Source organism: Daphnia pulex, chromosome 7 (assembly GCF_021134715.1).
Source record: "Daphnia pulex isolate KAP4 chromosome 7, ASM2113471v1".
In the NCBI taxonomy this organism is placed as follows: Eukaryota; Metazoa; Arthropoda; class Branchiopoda; order Diplostraca; family Daphniidae; genus Daphnia; species Daphnia pulex.
In genome coordinates, this window is record NC_060023.1 from 2353352 (window position 1) to 2370811 (window position 17460).

The 17460-nt window shown below is 41.0% G+C and overlaps 2 protein-coding genes across 4 annotated transcripts; both read right to left on the reverse strand.

Annotated features, from left to right (window-relative positions):
- Positions 1-266: 266 nt before the first annotated feature.
- On the reverse strand, positions 267-8584 carry LOC124197356 (mucin-2-like). The gene is made up of 7 exons (XM_046592741.1): positions 8241-8584; positions 4266-4320; positions 2415-2717; positions 1476-2336; positions 1173-1399; positions 989-1097; positions 267-926 (listed from the first exon to the last, which is right to left on the reverse strand). Exons 2-7 carry the CDS (start codon positions 4318-4320, stop codon positions 640-642), a joined length of 1842 nt encoding a protein of 613 aa, XP_046448697.1. The 5' UTR covers positions 8241-8584; the 3' UTR covers positions 267-639.
- A 7329-nt stretch (positions 8585-15913) lies between these two features.
- LOC124197364 (magnesium-dependent phosphatase 1-like) lies at positions 15914-17326 on the reverse strand. Of its 3 annotated transcripts, none has more exons than XM_046592781.1 (4): positions 17126-17326; positions 16824-17050; positions 16696-16753; positions 15914-16619 (listed from the first exon to the last, which is right to left on the reverse strand). In XM_046592781.1, the coding sequence occupies exons 2-4, from the start codon at positions 17020-17022 to the stop codon at positions 16193-16195; spliced, it is 684 nt and encodes a 227-aa protein (XP_046448737.1). In that variant the 5' UTR covers positions 17023-17050; positions 17126-17326; the 3' UTR covers positions 15914-16192. The 3 variants fall into 3 exon arrangements, with proteins under 3 accessions (XP_046448737.1, XP_046448738.1, XP_046448736.1); XM_046592782.1 differs by having other exon boundaries at positions 16824-17055; XM_046592780.1 differs by having other exon boundaries at positions 16824-17326.
- Positions 17327-17460: the final 134 nt, after the last annotated feature.

The following is a 17460-nucleotide window of genomic DNA, read 5'->3' on the forward strand; positions in this document are numbered from 1 at the left end:
TCGTATTATAGCCGAATCAAAGTTTAAAATTGATTTAGTGATACTTTTAGAATATACCTTTTTTTATTTTATTTTAGTCAATAAATCAGAATGGCGCCAAAACAGAAACCTGACAAACTTGATCTTGTCGAGAGATTTGCCCGTCTCTATCCAAATAACAGGTCGTAAAAAAATCACGACCATAAATGTCGTGATTTTCTTTTCTTTTATTATTTTGTTTCGGTTGACAGGTGCCAGATCAAAAGGGATGACAATCAACAAAGTCATCGAGAATCAAACGCGATTGTCTTTTATTATTTCAGTCACCTTTTAAAAAAAAACACACAAAAGTTACACAAAGAATACCAATAAATCCTCCGCACACATTACCGTTATTCCCGAATCCCGAGATCTCAAACTAATTGGAAGATAAAAAAAAACAATTACAGAAAGAAACAGCGACCGATACATCCCCACATTATATGTCATGGAGTATATAGCACGAAAAAGTTGGTGTGTTTTTTTTTTTATTTGGGTTTTGTTTTTCTTAAGAAACGAACTTGGAAAAAAAAAATGAATTTCGTGATGATGTCAAAAATTGACATTAAGGCACTGGGGGTTTTTTCATCTTAAAAGATATTATCAATCCGTGTGATTAATTTAATATCTTTTGTTTTTGGGTTGTGGTTGTGGTTTATTCCTGATTCTGCTGGATTGTGGATTCTTGATTTTGCGACGGGGAATGTAAAAGTAGTTGGGGTTGCCGAAGAATGAGTCAAAGTCCTCCAGAAGGACCATGGTCGTGTCTTCTAGCGGAATCAATGGCACAGGGAAATCCATGGGCAGGCGGATGCCGTTGCGATCGCAGGCCGGAAGAGTGTTCTGTCGGACGCAACGCTGAGTCACGGTCGAGTAGGCGTAGTCGACCGGGCAGCGGTAGAGCAATCCTGTTTCAAAGTTCAAAAAAATTAATTCATGAAACTTGATTCAATTTGAATTAATTTAATACCTTTCAAGACGCTTGGCTCAATTTCGAAACAGCGGTAGAAGCGGATGCAATCCAGCTGGTAAGGATAATGTCCCGGCATTTTGCAATCGTAAAGGCTTCCGGGCGCCAACTGATGTTTGAAACAAAATTTGAATTAAATAATCAGCTTTTAAATGAATTGAATGAATATTATTTTTTGATATACCGTGTACTGAGCAGGAACGGAAGGAGCTGTCGTCGCTGGAACGGTTGTAGTTGCAGCGGCTGTGACTGGAGCTTCAGTGGCTACGGTCGTCGTTGGTACGGTGGGCGGAGCTTCAGTGGCCACTGTCGTCGTCGTTGGTACAGTGGTTATCTCTGTCGTCGTCGTGGGTACGGTGGTAACCACTCCGGTTGGAGGCAAAGTGGCGAATACGCAAGCCGTGGTTCTGCCTGATGAATTTTAAATGTATTTTAAAAATGAATTGTCCATTATTTATTGATCAATGACAAATGGTGGTAGATTTACCTGGAGATTTGCAGGTGCCGGAAGCCTCATCGTAATGCAGACCGGCCGGGCAAGCTCTCAGGTCGACGCTGAAGGCCAATTCGGTCCAGACGCATTTGTAGTAGAGGTCGCAGCGGACGGGATGGCGATGGTATTTGTCGTCGTTGCAGGTGAGCATGAAAGGGGCCACGTCGGTCGGCGGTGGAACGATGGGCGTAATAGCCGGAGTCAAATCCATTTCTCCGCTGCTGACGGTGGTAGTAGCCGGTGCCGCAACGGTCGTTGTCACTGGAGCCGGTGCAGCGGTGGTGGGTTCCGGTGCCGGTGCGGCCGTGGTTGTTGTCACTGGATCAACGGGCAAGACGTCCGGGGCAAATTCAGTTGTCGGAACTGTAGGAGCAGTTGGTGGGGCGGTAGGAGCTTCAGTGGGCGCAGTGGTAGGAGCTGTTGGTGCAGCGGTAGGAGCATCAGTTGGCGGAACGGTAGGAGCAGCTGTTGGAACGATAGGAGCAGTTGGCGGAGCGGTAGGAGCATCGGTGGGCGGAACAGTAGGAGCTGTTGGCGCAGCGGTAGGAGCATCAGTTGGTGCAGCGGTAGGAGCTGTTGGCACAGCCATCGGAGCATCGGTTGGCGGAACGGTAGGAGCCGTTGTGGGTCCTGTTGGCAGGTCTGTTACAGCCGGCTGTCCAGTGACGGGGGCAGCAGGAGCGATCGTGGTTTCGACATTTCCATTATTGGGTTGAGTTGGCGGATTAGAAGCTGTCGTCGTTTCGGTGACGGGAGCAGCAGCAACTGTCGTGGTCTCAACGGCCGCCGTCACGACGGGCGGTGCGGGCGGAACGGTCGCTGGTGGTGCGGGTGGAACGGGCGCCGGCGGAGCAACTACAAGTGACCGAATCGATAAAGGTATAATCGAATTCCGCGCCAAAATAATTCATTTAGATTTATTGTTCTTTATACCTGTAGTGGTGACCCATGAGGTGGTGGCCAAGCAAGCGGGTGGTGGATTAACCGCATGCGGATGATTGCAGACGGACAGGGACTCGTCGAAGATGGTCCCTTCAGCGCAAACGAATTCAAACAGCGTGAACTGGGCCTCGTTTCCGTAATAGTCGACGCAGCGGTAGAAGCGGAAACAGTCCTTGGGGTCGCCAAAGAAACCGGCCTTGACGCAATTGAACGGCGTCGGAGTCTGCCGTCCGTTCTGCTTCCTGATGTTGATCCGGCGGACTTGGCGGAACGACGGGTAGTTATTGCTGGCAGCTGTGAAAGGGGAAGGAAACAAAATGATTTCATTTAACGGACGTATGTAACAAGACCGCACACACGGCTATTGATTTTGTCACGCCCTTTTGTCGTGATCGCTTATTAAAAAAAAGACAAGGCTATATAGACAGCGCAACTATTATTTAGCGGGATCGATTCTCTATGGCGCAGGTGAACGATCGGACTAAAAATCGTGACGTGCGCCAGCAGACTTTGGTACCAATATTCGGGCTCTCCAAGGACGGAATGCAAACGACCTGCCGCGTATGGCATGGTCCTCGCCAAAACTCATTAGCGCTAAACTTATTCCAGGTAAAACAAGGGTATAAGAATTTGAAATAAAAGAAAAGAAACGAGCGCAAATAAGTTTGTCTCATGAATAAAAGATGGGCATCTGTTTGTTCTTTTTGTCTGGACAAGAAATAACAAACAAGCCCGAACCGTAAGTAAATATAAAAGAAAATGAAATTTCTGTTTGGCGAATTTCTGTTAGTCTTCAGTGTCTCGTGTGACTCACATTCGTCCATCACTGCTGTGCTGGCCAAAAGTTCCATTTTTTTCAATTTTCTCCCGAATTGATTCGACAGAATAAAAACAGCGAAAGAAATAAGTAAAAAAGGAAATACGATCAAATCAATCTCGTTTCCTTTTCTGGCCATTCATTGTCGTGGTTCATTAATCTGGATCCAACAAACCAGCTTTTCATTTCTTTCGTACTTTTTTGTAGCTATAGTTTGAGAGGAAAAACGCGAAGCTGCTCGACCGGTTTTTATTTTCGTACATCAGCGCAGTAAGTTTCGTCTGTGACAAGAGTCCAGCGCGGTCTAGCTGTGCGTGTCCATCTCGTTTTTAGTTTTGTGATCGAGTTATACTGAACTGCATAGTTTAATTAAAAGCTTTTGACTTTATATCAACGGGTTTTGGCGCATCTGCCGCTCCTTCCCCGAGGGCTACCACCCGGATCTATAAACACCGAAACTCATGTAGAAGCTATTTAATAAATATGATTTACGGCCGGATCACGTAAGGTGTTGGACTGCGATGAAGTTTGGCAACAGGACAACGGACGATATAAAATTTGAATTGAAAAAGACATGAAACAAAAAGGGTAGGCAGTTTACACCGTGTAACGTAATAAATGTGGGAAATGTTGATAGCGCGATTCGCTTTGGCCAGCCATCGAATACCAGCCATTCAAATATAATGGCCGAAATTGTGCGCGCGGTTTTTTTATATTATATTGGTTCGTGACCGCATAGTCAATTGGCAGCAGCTACTGGATTATATTATATTACATTGATCGCGCATGTAATCAGCTCGACTATATATGTTGGATCGTTGAAATTCCCTCGCATCAAAATTACATTTTCATTTTTAATAGAAAAACAGCTGTCACGAATGAGGGGGGAATTTCTTTATTTAGAAAAAGAAAACGCCATAACAGTTCCGCGTGCAAAACGCGACGGGATAGAAACAAAAAATTACCCATAGTTATTTCCGTTTCAGAAGACGAAAGAAAAAAGGTAAAAATCTCATTTGGCTTACCTGAACTGAAGTGGACGAGAGCCGCCAAGACGATGAACAGAAAAGTCGGTGCCATCTGAAAAAAATAAAAAAATAAATTGAGGTACAATTAAGAGCAATCACTGGATATTATTTTTGTTTAGCTACATCAAGGACTCTCCGAGCTGGACAAAGCCGCCAACTCGGCTTTTCTCTTGTCACATATAGCTGGTCCAAATAACGTATTGCTATCTCTTCCATATCGTACATATAGACACTGCCTTGTGTCAAACTCGTTACGGCCGGAAGTGGTCAAGGGACCGTAACCTTCCTTCGAGACGGCCGCCGGCCAATAACCACAAAGGCCACGAAAGAAAAAGGGGGAAACAAAGATAGACTGTCGACAAGGAAAAGTATATAGCTACCGTATATAGTTTGCGCCAGCAAAAGTCAATCAACACACAAAATATGGGAAAGACTCTCGAGAAAAAGTGATGAAACAACCCGAGTTGTTTGCTGGTTTTCTGCCCAACAAATAACACACAAAACCGCATTGGAATTCACTCTGCGTAACATTTGTCTTTTTTATATTTAACTGAGATGTACACATATATCCTCATATTACCATGACGACATCTCGGAATAAACCAGAACTACTGGCGGGCGACGAATGTATATACAAGAGAGTTCAGTAGCCTGGGACGTGATGAAACTACCAATCGAAAAGACCCGTAATATTAACATACTTGTTATGGGCACCCATCTGACGAAAGGGAGCAAAGTACTCACGGTGTATCATAGGCAATATGGCCATAGGAATAACAAAAATTGAAAAAAAAAAACAAAAGCAGAAATGGAAGAAATGGAATAGAATGACGGGTGAGTGATGATGGACGACCGCGTCCTTGGCGACGTCTACCAGCAACAGCGGTCGTCGGGAGACGAGTTCTGTTTTAAAAACAAATCACGACATATGCTGCTGAAAATAAGACAAGACTATAAGCGAGAGAAAGAAATTTGAATACGGAATTTCCATCCCGCGCGCGCTAGAAACAGAACGCGAATATGTTTCGTGCAACTTTGTAGCGGGCCTATCCAGGAACCACCAGAAGGCCAACGACCTGTCTACCATTTTTCTTTAACTAATAATCAGAAAAATTGAAGAAGAAGCCCAAAAAGCTTATTTAAAGACGCTGCTGAAAGCTGCTGGGCGCGCGCAATAAAACGAATCGCTTATCTTGGAATGCCGAGTGAAAAGGAAGAAAGTAAAAAAATAAGGAACTTTTTTTTGGTATTCTAAAAGCGCTGCTGGTGCCTGGTGGATGGAGATTAGAACTGAAGTTCGACACGATCCCGGTACGGTCATCGGGCGCCAGGGCGAGGCTGGGAGGATGCCAATGAACCGGTAAAGGTTGGACGAGATTCAAAATGTTGTTCGCGGTTATAATCATTTCTTCTCGTTACACACACAAGCCAAAAAACACACGTGTACACGTATACACATATCCTTCTTTATTTTTTTGGCGTTTCAAAATGATTGCGCGTTTGATTTATTCAAAAAAGCCGCGGGATATTTGGCTGCCGTGTAAATGCAAGTGGGAAGAAAAGTATCAAAAATAAGGAAATCAAAAACCGCGCGCTCGAGCTGTAAATACACCAAAGCCAAGCTAAATGTTAAAATAAATAGCGTATATGTGTATCTTGTTTATTTTCTTATTCTTCCGATTCGTAGATTTGCATATTCCTCAACCCCGGGGAATTGAACCCATAACAATAAAAAAATAAATAAAAAAAATAAAACTTTTTGATTTTGTGGCGTGTTCTTTACTTTAGCGTGTCGTGCAATCGCTTGGCGATTTCTGTTTGTTTTCTTATTTTCCCCCCTCAAAATAAAAAAAACGTGAAATGAATTTTTCATCGGCGCGACGGTTGGCCGGAGATGGACGATTGACACATCACACACACAATCAGAAAGAAAAAAGTATTATTTTATTTAAATCTTTTTAAAAATTATTTTTAAAAACCTTTTTTTTTTTGTGTGTGTCTGTCAAGACATTCAAAATGGAAACATTGGCCACTGGTGTATAAGCTGACTGATGGGGCCTGTTGGGGAGTGGCCGAAAAAACTTGGAATGAGTCCCGTTGCTTTTTTTCTTTTCTTTCCCGACTGGTTGCGTGACTCAGCCGTATCAATTTCGCTCTGGTAAAAACCCCCCAGACTCCCATCACGCACGCACTATTTTTGTTTTTTTCCAACAATATTAGAACGATGGGAATCGCGTACCTAACGTGTTATTAGTGTAGACGCATCCGACTTAATCAAGTCACCGCGCGGTCGGAAGTTATAAGACGGGATAATGGCCCCACACTTTGCACTCATCAAGTACAAGGGCATCCGGTTAATAACATTTCAAACTACGTTACAGTACGTCTTATTCTGTTATAATAATTACGAATTATAACAGTCTAAACAAATCATTAACCCCCCATGAATCCGTAACGGCTGATGACACATTTTCCCGCGAATTTTGAATTACGAAAGATGATATTATTTGACGACGACGGACCTCGACCTGTTTTGTTGCGCAATTTCGTTTTTTACATGCAATCGGCAAATTTTGAGGTAAAAGAAAACACAACGAGAAATTGAGTCTTATGTTAATTTGAAAGGCTTCCAACTTTTGCTTTTTCCATCTTTGGTGGGAGACTGACATATCTAATAGAGAGAGATGCACCTAGCGAAAAAGGGAATTGCGCATTGCCGGCAGGTGATGATTAGCCCCTTATTATGCATCAAAAATATATGTAATAATATACTGGTCGAAAGAAAAAGAAATTCACGAAATTAGATTTCAAGTTCGACCAGTTCAGGTAAAAAGAAATCGAAAGTTGTTTTTTTAAATAAAATAAAACCTTGACATTGACCGTGATGGAAATTTTACCTTACGGACTTGGGCATCGCTGGAGGGGGTCCCATACATACACAAGTGGGGGAGGAATATGACGTTAAGAATTTTGATTTCAAAAAAATTTCTGGGGTAGAACAAGAACAGCCGAGGAGACCGCAAGAAATCGAAAGGAGAGAGATGAAAGGAAACCCACATTGAATTTACGGCTGAGAGAAATAGAAAGAAAGAGTCATTATATAATTCCTTCCATTTATTATTCGTCAGGCCTTTCAACGGGGCTACTCCCATATACTCTCCCCATCCATTACTACCCCCAGTGGTGAATGTGTACAACTTCTAGAGATGGCCACCTTACACGGTTCACATCATAATACAATTCGAATTAGATTTTACGATTTTCCGACTCTATATATTCCCGCGTATGTATTATCAATTAGAGCGTTAACTCTACAATCTCAGCTGCGGGGAAAGGACGTTTTCCATTCACGCTGGGCCTCTGGGCATTTTTTTCCCTCGACTGTACATTCGACTGTACATTTAATTGAGTGGTTTAATAAGTATTCTATACTTTGAACTTGTATAACGATCGAGGGAGAGGAAAAAAAAAGGAAATAAAATTACGAGCTAGATTTTTATTGATGTGTTTTAAGTGCAATTCATTCCCCCTGCATGGAATGGAAAATCACGGCAAGGCCATGGGGAAAATATTCGTAACTAGTAAAAGTTTGTCGCTGGCGTTATGTGTATACGTTCTAGGAAGAGAATTAACGCACTCATTTGCTAATGAAGCACGATTTGGCGAATAACTAAAATTGGACAATCGATTTCATTCATCATTTTTCTTTTATAAATATGGTATTAACCATGGTGTCCAGTTATGGAAGTTTCGATGCAATTACAGATAGGCTAAATATGAACACTAATTATATACTAACATGTATACCCCGAGCGATTGTTAGCACAAGGACAAATTCATTCAAGCTTATCCCAAAGTCTATAACGGCTCGAACCTTTTAATGACTTTTGTCTAAACTTCTGCTAATCTTTATATACACAGTACAACAACGGAAAATTCATTTTCAAACAAATTTTAAAAAAGTTCTTTTACCTTTAACTGAAATTTACCGGAGTCCGGAAGGTTTGTTATTAACACAAGCCAATAAATAAATCAACCGCGTAGAGAGAGTATGAAATATACTTTGATAAAATAGCCGATGCTTGTGTGTTGTGCTGCTGGACGATGAGCAACGTGATACAGGTGGTTGCGGCGGTGTGTCGACCGAAGAACTGAGACGATTCAACTGTTCTCCAGAGCTTCTTATCTGCTCTTTATATAATAACACTCGTCGTCGTACTGGCCATCCGCCTTATTGTGCTGTGTGAGAGTGGGTTGTGGTGAAGACCCCCTCTTACTCCTCCTCTTTTTCTTTACCGGTGTGTGTTGAAGGTATGTCGTACTGTGCACCATCCAACCGACCATTTTTTAACCAGTGAACAAAAAGAAAAAAAGAAGATTTGAGAAATGGATAACAATTAAACAAAAAAGAATAAACTGCGCTTACATCCAACCCCGGTAAGAAGAAAGACTATAAGAGATCGAGGAATCTACATAAGGTTTAAGGACTTGTTTTTTCCTTATTTATCCTCCCTCTCCTATATAGGAAGGTGGGGCTCCGACGTCACACTGAGATAACCCAACAACAACCACACACGACAAAACAGGAAAGAACGCGGGGATAAGAAGAAGAGCAGCAGTCACCCAACACACACAAAAAAAAGTGAACGGAAAAATCCATTAAATGTGTCGAAAGGGATTTTCTTAAAACATTTACATCGGCGTTGACAGACTGAAAAAGAAGAAGCGGTTCCGAAATATATAATAACTACCACAAGTGAGATGATGCTCAGCCGGTTTGTTTAGAATTGTGTGGGTGGGCCTCGCTCTGCCGATTCCGTTAGACGAATACTCAACATTAAATTTGCATATAGACGATTTGTATCTTTCTTATTCTTGTTTTGGGAGAGGCCAAAAAATCGGTCGCCTGCTGCACTTTGCTGGGTCTTTAATGTTTTTTTTTTCTTTCGTGTTTTTTCGCTATGTTTTATTAGATTCATTTGGGAGAGTTGAAGGTCGATTTCGCCATCCGAGGTACATTCGTGAGTTGCCGGGTATTTTTTTTTTTATCAAACGCGGGCGATAGGAATGTTTTGGACACATTTTCAAACTCGTCGGGAATATCTCACGAAAATCGGCAGCACAACGATGGCAAGAATCTCCCGAGACCCCATAACATTTATCTGTGTACAACGTGAAATTGTAAAGATTCATTGTGCTCATCGGAGGGTATCGCATAGATTTTTTGATTCATTTGTCAACTGTCGACTGCTGCTTCCTAGTTCGCCTGCTGCAGCATCTTTCTGCCAATTTCCCAGTACTGATACTTGGAATTCCAACTGTGCCAAAAAGCGGACGACAATCTTTTTTATTGTAAAAGAGGAAACGTCACACCCAACATTTCTGTTCAATCAAATTGTTTGTTTGTTTGTTTTATTTTTTCTCTCGATTTTTACACACGATCAAGGACTCGGCAGACGTCAAGAGGGGAAGAGTATGCAAAGATGCGTGACAGAAAAGATTCGACGAACATCCGCGATCTGTCAACCAACTAGAAAACCAACCAGTTTTTATCCTCTGATATTCTCCGTAATTTATCAAATGTTGTAATTTAAATTTTCTCGTCTGTATTTTTTTTTCCATATTTTGTTTTATTTATTATTAATCTGTTTTTCTCTTATTCGGAGGATGCAAGCGCTATCATTTGTTTTTTTTACCCTCCAAGGGTTTTTAGTTATTTCGCTTTCACGGAATAAAAGAACAGCCAAAAGATCTTTTCAGGTTTTCACAAATGAGCTGCGCGACCTTGTCCAGTTATTCTAAAGCTCACGCACATTATCTGCTTTTGCCATTAAACACAACTCCATTAGAAAATGATATCGACAAAAGAGAGTACACACAGCCATTTATCATTTGGCGACGTTAAATCAAACTTTTGACTGCCAATATAAATTGAATAAATCCGGTGGAAATCGGACCCGGAAAAATTGACGTAATCACATTATTAAATATTATAAATCCATTCCCAGCAGGTTTCAATTTCCAACGTTTATTTCTTTTAAAATATTTGATGTATAATATAATGGGTGATGTATTATAGGTCCTACCAGCAGGTCATCGTCTTCATTTCAGTGCGAACGATAAGGCCGCGATAAGGTTCAAAAAACGTTCCAGCGACGAAAGTGATTCATTCCATATAAAACCCGAGGAAAAATCAAATAATAAATAAACATCACGTATAGTTTGTACACCACAAGGTCGACCTATTGTCTATTCTTTGGATGGGTGGGTATATATACGCGAAGGAGATTTCATACCCGCTGGGCAAGGTGTTGCTCATTAGTTATTCATGTTTGAGGTTGAATCAATCCCCCCCGCGCAAAAACCCGTTTCATCACAACGGCCAACAGCGCAGCATACAACATCTCATCGGCCGATGGGATAAATGGAGAAGCGCCTCGCTCATCCATCACCTCGCGAAATGAACGTCGAAGGTCGCAATTATATATTGTACCTATACACCCCGTGAGAAAAAAAAAATAAGAATGCTCATCAAAGTCCCTCGAACGCGCGTGCTGGCGTAGTCAAGAAATAGCTCTCGATATCATAGCAGTCGGATTCATATACATATTTTCTTTTGATGATTGCAGTTCAACTTTTGTGGCTGTTGCCGTTCGCCATAAATCCTAAAAAGGAGCTCGACGTATATGGGAAGAACCAAAATATGATAATGCGACCCCCCCAATCAAATCTCTCCCACCCGCCAACCTTTTACGACGGCCATTTCGTTTTCTAGACGATTCACAAATTGATCTTGGTAAGAAGTTTGACAAACTACACTAGCTGTGAATTTATTAATTTATTGGTATATACTACATATAGGTTTCGTAATAGCATTTCCGATGGCCACTGAGGTGATGCAATTCCATTTTTATTCTACAATAATAAGATCAGGTTTAGAAATAAAATTCCGGCTGTCATTTAAAATAAATTTGAACCGAACGTCCTTCGAATTGTTGCAAGTTGTTCTCGGGTTTTTTGAACGTCTATACACTCCCTGAAAACATTAGAGATTAATCTCCCTCGGGTATAACGAAACACGGAGCCAAAACAACATCCCACTCGCAAAAGTAGATATACGCACACACACCAACCAATCCAGAGCGGTTGTTGTTATTGTTTGAAAATAAACCGCAGATAACGAAATCGCCAAGTTGAAAAAAGGGAAATTGAAAAATGCAATGAATTCACTTTTCTCACACGTCTATCCGCTTCTTATATATTTTTTTAAAAATCATCGATGGCGCCCTTTTTGGTTTGGGGGGAAAAACACGTTCGTTCGCTTGATATAACTTATATCAAGCACTATATCTACCGTCACGAAGTCAATCCAAATGTCATTTTTTTATTTTAAATTTGTTTGGAAGAGAAACAAAAATTGTCCCGACCGACGAGAGATAGCCCATCTTGAAATGAAGGACGATCAACATCGCTGTAAGCTGTTTCGTGTTGAGGGCTAATCACGCCATGGCAATCGAGCGTTTAGGTGTCACAATAAAAAAAAAGGTCTTTTTGTTTTTCCTTTAAATGAAAGAGAAAACAAAATGAAACAGGAAGGACGGACGAAATTGACAAATGTCCAAAAGTTGTGCTCTCTCTGTCCGGACGGATCACAGTCGTTCCGTATAAAAATTCCGATGAATCGAAAAAAGAAAAAAGGCAAAGAAAGTTAAACTTATAATTTTGACATGCCCAAATTTTATCTGGAAGCTGTCGAACGAGAGATGGATCGCCAGCCGGACAACAACATCATATAGGCGTGATATAAGGCTTATAAATAAAAAAACAGGCGTGAGAATCCCGTTAGGATTTATCATTTTTACGACTTATGTCTATGATACACTATTACACTATATACGGCGATCCGTCATATGCAAAGCATTTTGATTTGAGTATTCAAGGCCAAGTGTCAGCTTCTATTATTCCTAATTTTTTCTAGCGCAGATTTCTGTAGCGGTAAAAAATTAATTTTTAAAATATTTCAAAATTCTCGGGTTCATTGGCCGTTTGTATTTTTACGAGACCGGCATGTGCGTAAATTACAGAACAAACACAAAAAAAAAACGAAACGTGATCTCTTGAATGGCGGACAATCGTGAAAGACAAATGACCTTGACATTGACCTGGTGCATCCGTACTATAGTGCACATGATAATCAGATGGGGATACAAAAGAGATAGACGTTCAACACATCTATTCCGAAATTGGGCGGTTGGATTGCGTCATCCGCTACTGTGAAAAGAAGATTCCCTCCCCCCCTTTTAACATTCAAGTCGGGATCCAAAGGGGGGATACTGTCTTCCCGGATTCGGGATTTTGTATCGTGACAATTGCATAACATGTATACGTTTTCTCGACATTTCGTTCGATACTGACCTCTGGCGCAATGGCCGACGGGTGGGCCGGAAACTGATCCATTTCGGGATACGAGCGCCCATCGTATCTGGTGACTCAACTCCCACGTCTGCCGGTCAAGGAAATCTATCGCAATAATTGTACAGAATTGATTATATGACGAAATTCAATTTAATTCAATATCCCAAACTATTTTGAAGATATTACAATAGAAATTCTTTCTATTTAACTAAATCTCACTTTGTCTCCGTCTGCCAGGCCTTGCAGTCGATTGACGGATCGTTTTGGGAGTCTGCCAATCCACACACGCCACAGTCGCTCCGGGAATATCCGCAAAGAAAAAAACAAAAGAAAAAGATAAAAATAAAAAATTATCAGTGCGAGAGTTTTTGAAATTTTCAAAGAGAGTCGGAATAATTCGGTTTCTTGTGGGCCCAGCACCGCACCGTTGCAGACGGGATGAAAGGCAACTGTTCTCAAAGAAAAACACGCACCGTGAATTCTTAGGGAGGTGCCAGCGCCGCTCCCTAAAAAATCCTGACACGACCGAGTATTCCGATCGGCTGATAATGAGCGGACTAAGACGATAACGACCTCCGTTGACCCACGAGAATGATAAGTATCAACTACGCCGTGTATCCTTTTCAAGTTCACCGGTAGTCGAGTTATGCGGGTCCCGCCAAGTCTACACACCAAAAACGGATCAACTTCAACCGGAAGCCGTTAATGTACTGTACTGTGCACATAGAAAAAGATCGATGCTCATTCCTTTGAGGAAGTTTTTACGAAACATTTGCGGAATGTCCGTGCTGTCGGCGTCCGGACGGAAAATCGTTAGCGCGGTTTTCACGCGCTCTTTTATTTGAATTATTTTAATTCTTTCAAAGGTCAACAAAAATGCCCTTGCTCGACTATCTTGGCCATCTAACTACCCCAGCATCCCTCTTTCAATTGAAACTTCGTGAATCATCACGAAATAAACGAAATATCCAAAATTGTCTTTCAACACTTTTTGTCGGTTTGACCTCCCGCGATGACCAAACATCAAATGGATAACACAACAATGAAAAATTGAATAGCGGCTGGATGAGAGAGATTCGAGCGAGATTCTGCAAAATAAATTTCTTTTCTCACCTTGAAGATGAACTTCACGTGCGGAATCATCATTAGACAATAGTTATTGTTGCGCCGAGTGTCTCTCATTTTTCAATTTTTTAAAAATTGAAATTTGAGCATTACTCTTGGGAAAATTATACATATCTCTGTTTTTTTTTTTTTAATTTATTATTTTGCTGCAAACGGTCAATCGAAAGACTTTTTACAAATAAAATGTGTAACCAAGTGTTTCCATCAACACATCAACATGAGTAATGACATATTGATTACTATACAGTTGGGTGAATGAATTGTTACAGGATTTAAAAAAAAAAAATCTTTGAAGAGAGATTATGAGGAAGAACAGTGGTATTTGTTTCCACTAGGTATTTTTTGTTTCTGACACATAATTAGTAATAGGCCCACCCACTGTGCAAACCTGATTTCATCAGTGATTGTCACTCAACAATTGTTATCGCGTGCGCCGAGTCAGAAATACCTATTTATGTGCAAGACTTCAACGGTCTATTAGTCATGCAATCTCTCTCTATAAGATGCTTTTAAACGATTAATTGACAATGGAAACAGCTATGCTCCAGAGGAGAGTCGAACTCTGGCATCGATGTACAACAACGCCGACGTCTTAACCGCGACGCCATCGGCGCATATTACAATTTAATTTAAGCAGCTAGTCTTTTTTTAAATTTTATCTCCGTTTAAACTATTTTCTTAAGTCTGAATTTAATAAAATCGAAATTATTTAACGCAATTAAAAAATAGCGAATAAATGAAACTTAAAATCCATTATAAGTTAAACAAAAACCCACCATAATTTGAGGTTCGGCAAGAGTAAAAAAAAAATTGAATGACGATGTGAGTATTACTTATGCTATAATTCCTATATTTCCAAAAGAAACCACAAAATAAAAGCACAAAGTTCTTCCCGAGTCGCAACCTTCCAACAGTCTTGTCGGTTTGACCTCCCGCGATGACCAAACATCAAATGGGTAACACAACAATGAGAATTAAATAGCGGCTCGATGATAGGTCACATTCATTCGTCTGTAAAATAAATTTATTTTAATCTTTCCTCGCCTTGAAAATGAAATTCACGTGCGGAATCATTACAAGACAATAGTTATTGTTGCGCGAAGTGTTTTTAAATTTTTGAAGTAATTACAAGTTGTCCAGACGACATGTTATTACAAACGCTGATTGCTTTTTATTCAGATGGGTGGTGAAACATCATCGTCATTGCCATTACACAAGAATATAGATTGAAATCGTCTGTCGGCATTTGTTGTTTTGTAAGGCGGCCATTTCAAATAGGATTTCCGTTTTGGCAGAAACGGAGTAGAACCAGTTCAACAGGGAACAAACCTGACGGGTTTATATCTTTTTTCTTGTTTTGTCGTCTGTCTGGTTCCATTTTTAAACAAAAGCGCCGCCGTGCGGCGTGCAATGCATCATTCGTTTATTTTTGCGCGAGCGTGCTGTCGACAAAGCGGAAAACGGTTTCGGCCCCCCGAGCATCTGATGCGCGCCAGCCGGTCCCGAATGTTTCCTGCGACTTTGAACGTTGCTGACGTATACTACTCTGTCCTATTAGGAACACAATCTATCCGCCTGGATGATGTGTGGCGGAGAAATTAGATTGACTAACAAGAACGAATGAGGTATTCGTCAGTTATTTTCTATGCAAAGGTATCAGTAATTGCACCGCCATCAGACTGAGATGAAGATTGACGCATTGGAAAACAATGTTCGTGAAACCGGAATCGTTTCATCATTGTATAGCATGGGCGATCGAAGATGATTTATCCTGTTTCACGATAAAATACAAAACAGAGAAATAGGGGCAGAATATGGGACATGCGTGTAGGATGGATAGGATTCCTCCTGGCGACTGCTATTTTATTGAACGGCCTTCAACTTTGGAAGCATCTGCAGGAATCTGGAAAAACCACTCGCTGATGCCTGCATTGCGCAATTCTTTGTCGGGCGTTCCTCTTCGCATTCGGAATAATAAAATCTGAAAAAAAAAATGTCAGGCATAGAATAGAAACACGGAGGTAAGCTCCTTTTGATTCCCGAGCCAATTTCACGAATATTTCGCTGGCGGCGAAACTTGTGAGGAATAAAAATGGTCATGTCTATAAGGTTGAAACGGCACTCGGTTTTGGGCCATTTTCCAAATAATCTGTATTGCACTTTTGGTAAGATCGAAACATTATTACAACTATTTAAATGCTGTGATGACAATTTTAACTGGGTTATATAATAATAAGTAGCGATCAGATCAGCGCTAGGATAATTTTAGAGAGATGCTTTTAAAGCAAACGAGGTAAATAGCAGAATTATACAAAATGAACTGAAAAATTTGTTGCACTGCTCATATTATATGTATAATAGTATTATCAATGCTATCGCTGCATTTACTTGCTTTGGACTTCTTTATCGTGGCTTCGCTCTTTTTCAAACTTCAATAGACCGTCTCTGACTGCTTTCCTGGTGACTCCACGGTCATCGACCAGACAAGAGACCACTCCAGCAGCGGTGAGGTCCTTGATGTTACGCTCTTCGTCATCGAAAAACAACATTTCACTCAGTGGAATATGAGTGTGCTTGCAGAGGTTTTCAAAATGGGTTGTCTTGCATCCCGGGTAAATCTCTTTGAAAGGGATGTACTTGTCCCAGCCCAGAGTCTCTACCAGTCTTCGTGCTCCCTTGATTTCTGGTGTTCGAGAAGCAATGCCCAGCTCTATGCCTGACTCTTTGAGCTCCACTATGATGTCCTTCACATCTGGGTACGGGTTGACAATTCGTCCACCCTTGTCTCTTACTTGAGGTTCATTTCGGTGGCTGTTAAAAGAAAATTAATACAATAATTAAGTTACTTTTATCGCCAGAAAGGCTAATCTTTTGTATTGGTGCCAACCTCTCCATGTGAAAAGGTGGACTGTACATCTCAATCCAAAGTGGCCATAACGTGTAGTCTTAAAATAAACAATGGTAATTGTGTCAAGACAAGATAAAACCAAGCATCAAATTTTATAATTACAATACCTAAGTCAAAGACAATCAACTTTGGTAGAACTGAAATGTTTTCTGTGAGTACGGCAATTCCATTATTATAAGATCCAGAAGTTGAATATCTTCTGCCAGATCCTGTAGATTCAGTTGAAGCTTTACGGTTGATACTCCCGATTGAAGCTTTTCGGGAGGAACCAGTTGATCCAGTTGATGTTTGGCGGCTGAGGCTCATGATATATTTGAATCCACAAACTTTTTCACTGAATTAAATGGCGAGAATATTGAAAATTATCACGTAAATCGAAGAAGAATAAATGAGCCGCAGAATATCTGACCTGACACAGCCCTTCGCCACTGATGCATTAATCCATTATACTGCGCGTCACGTCACTTTTTTTCACGTCCTTTTTGGCACGATGAGCAGACGTTATTCATCACGAAGGAAAATTCAACAATAACAAGAACGCCTCCCAGCCAGAGTTGCATTCTGCTAGAAATCCCGTTTCACTTATGATATCCGTCTTGCGTCTGTGTACCCATCTCGGTTATTTTGCTTCTCCAAGTTCTATATTTAAAGAAAAACTATTGGCACTTGGCAGTCACGAGTCCGCCCACTCACTTCATCATTTTGCGACGCCAAATATCAAGTTATTCTTGGCCAACAAAGGCT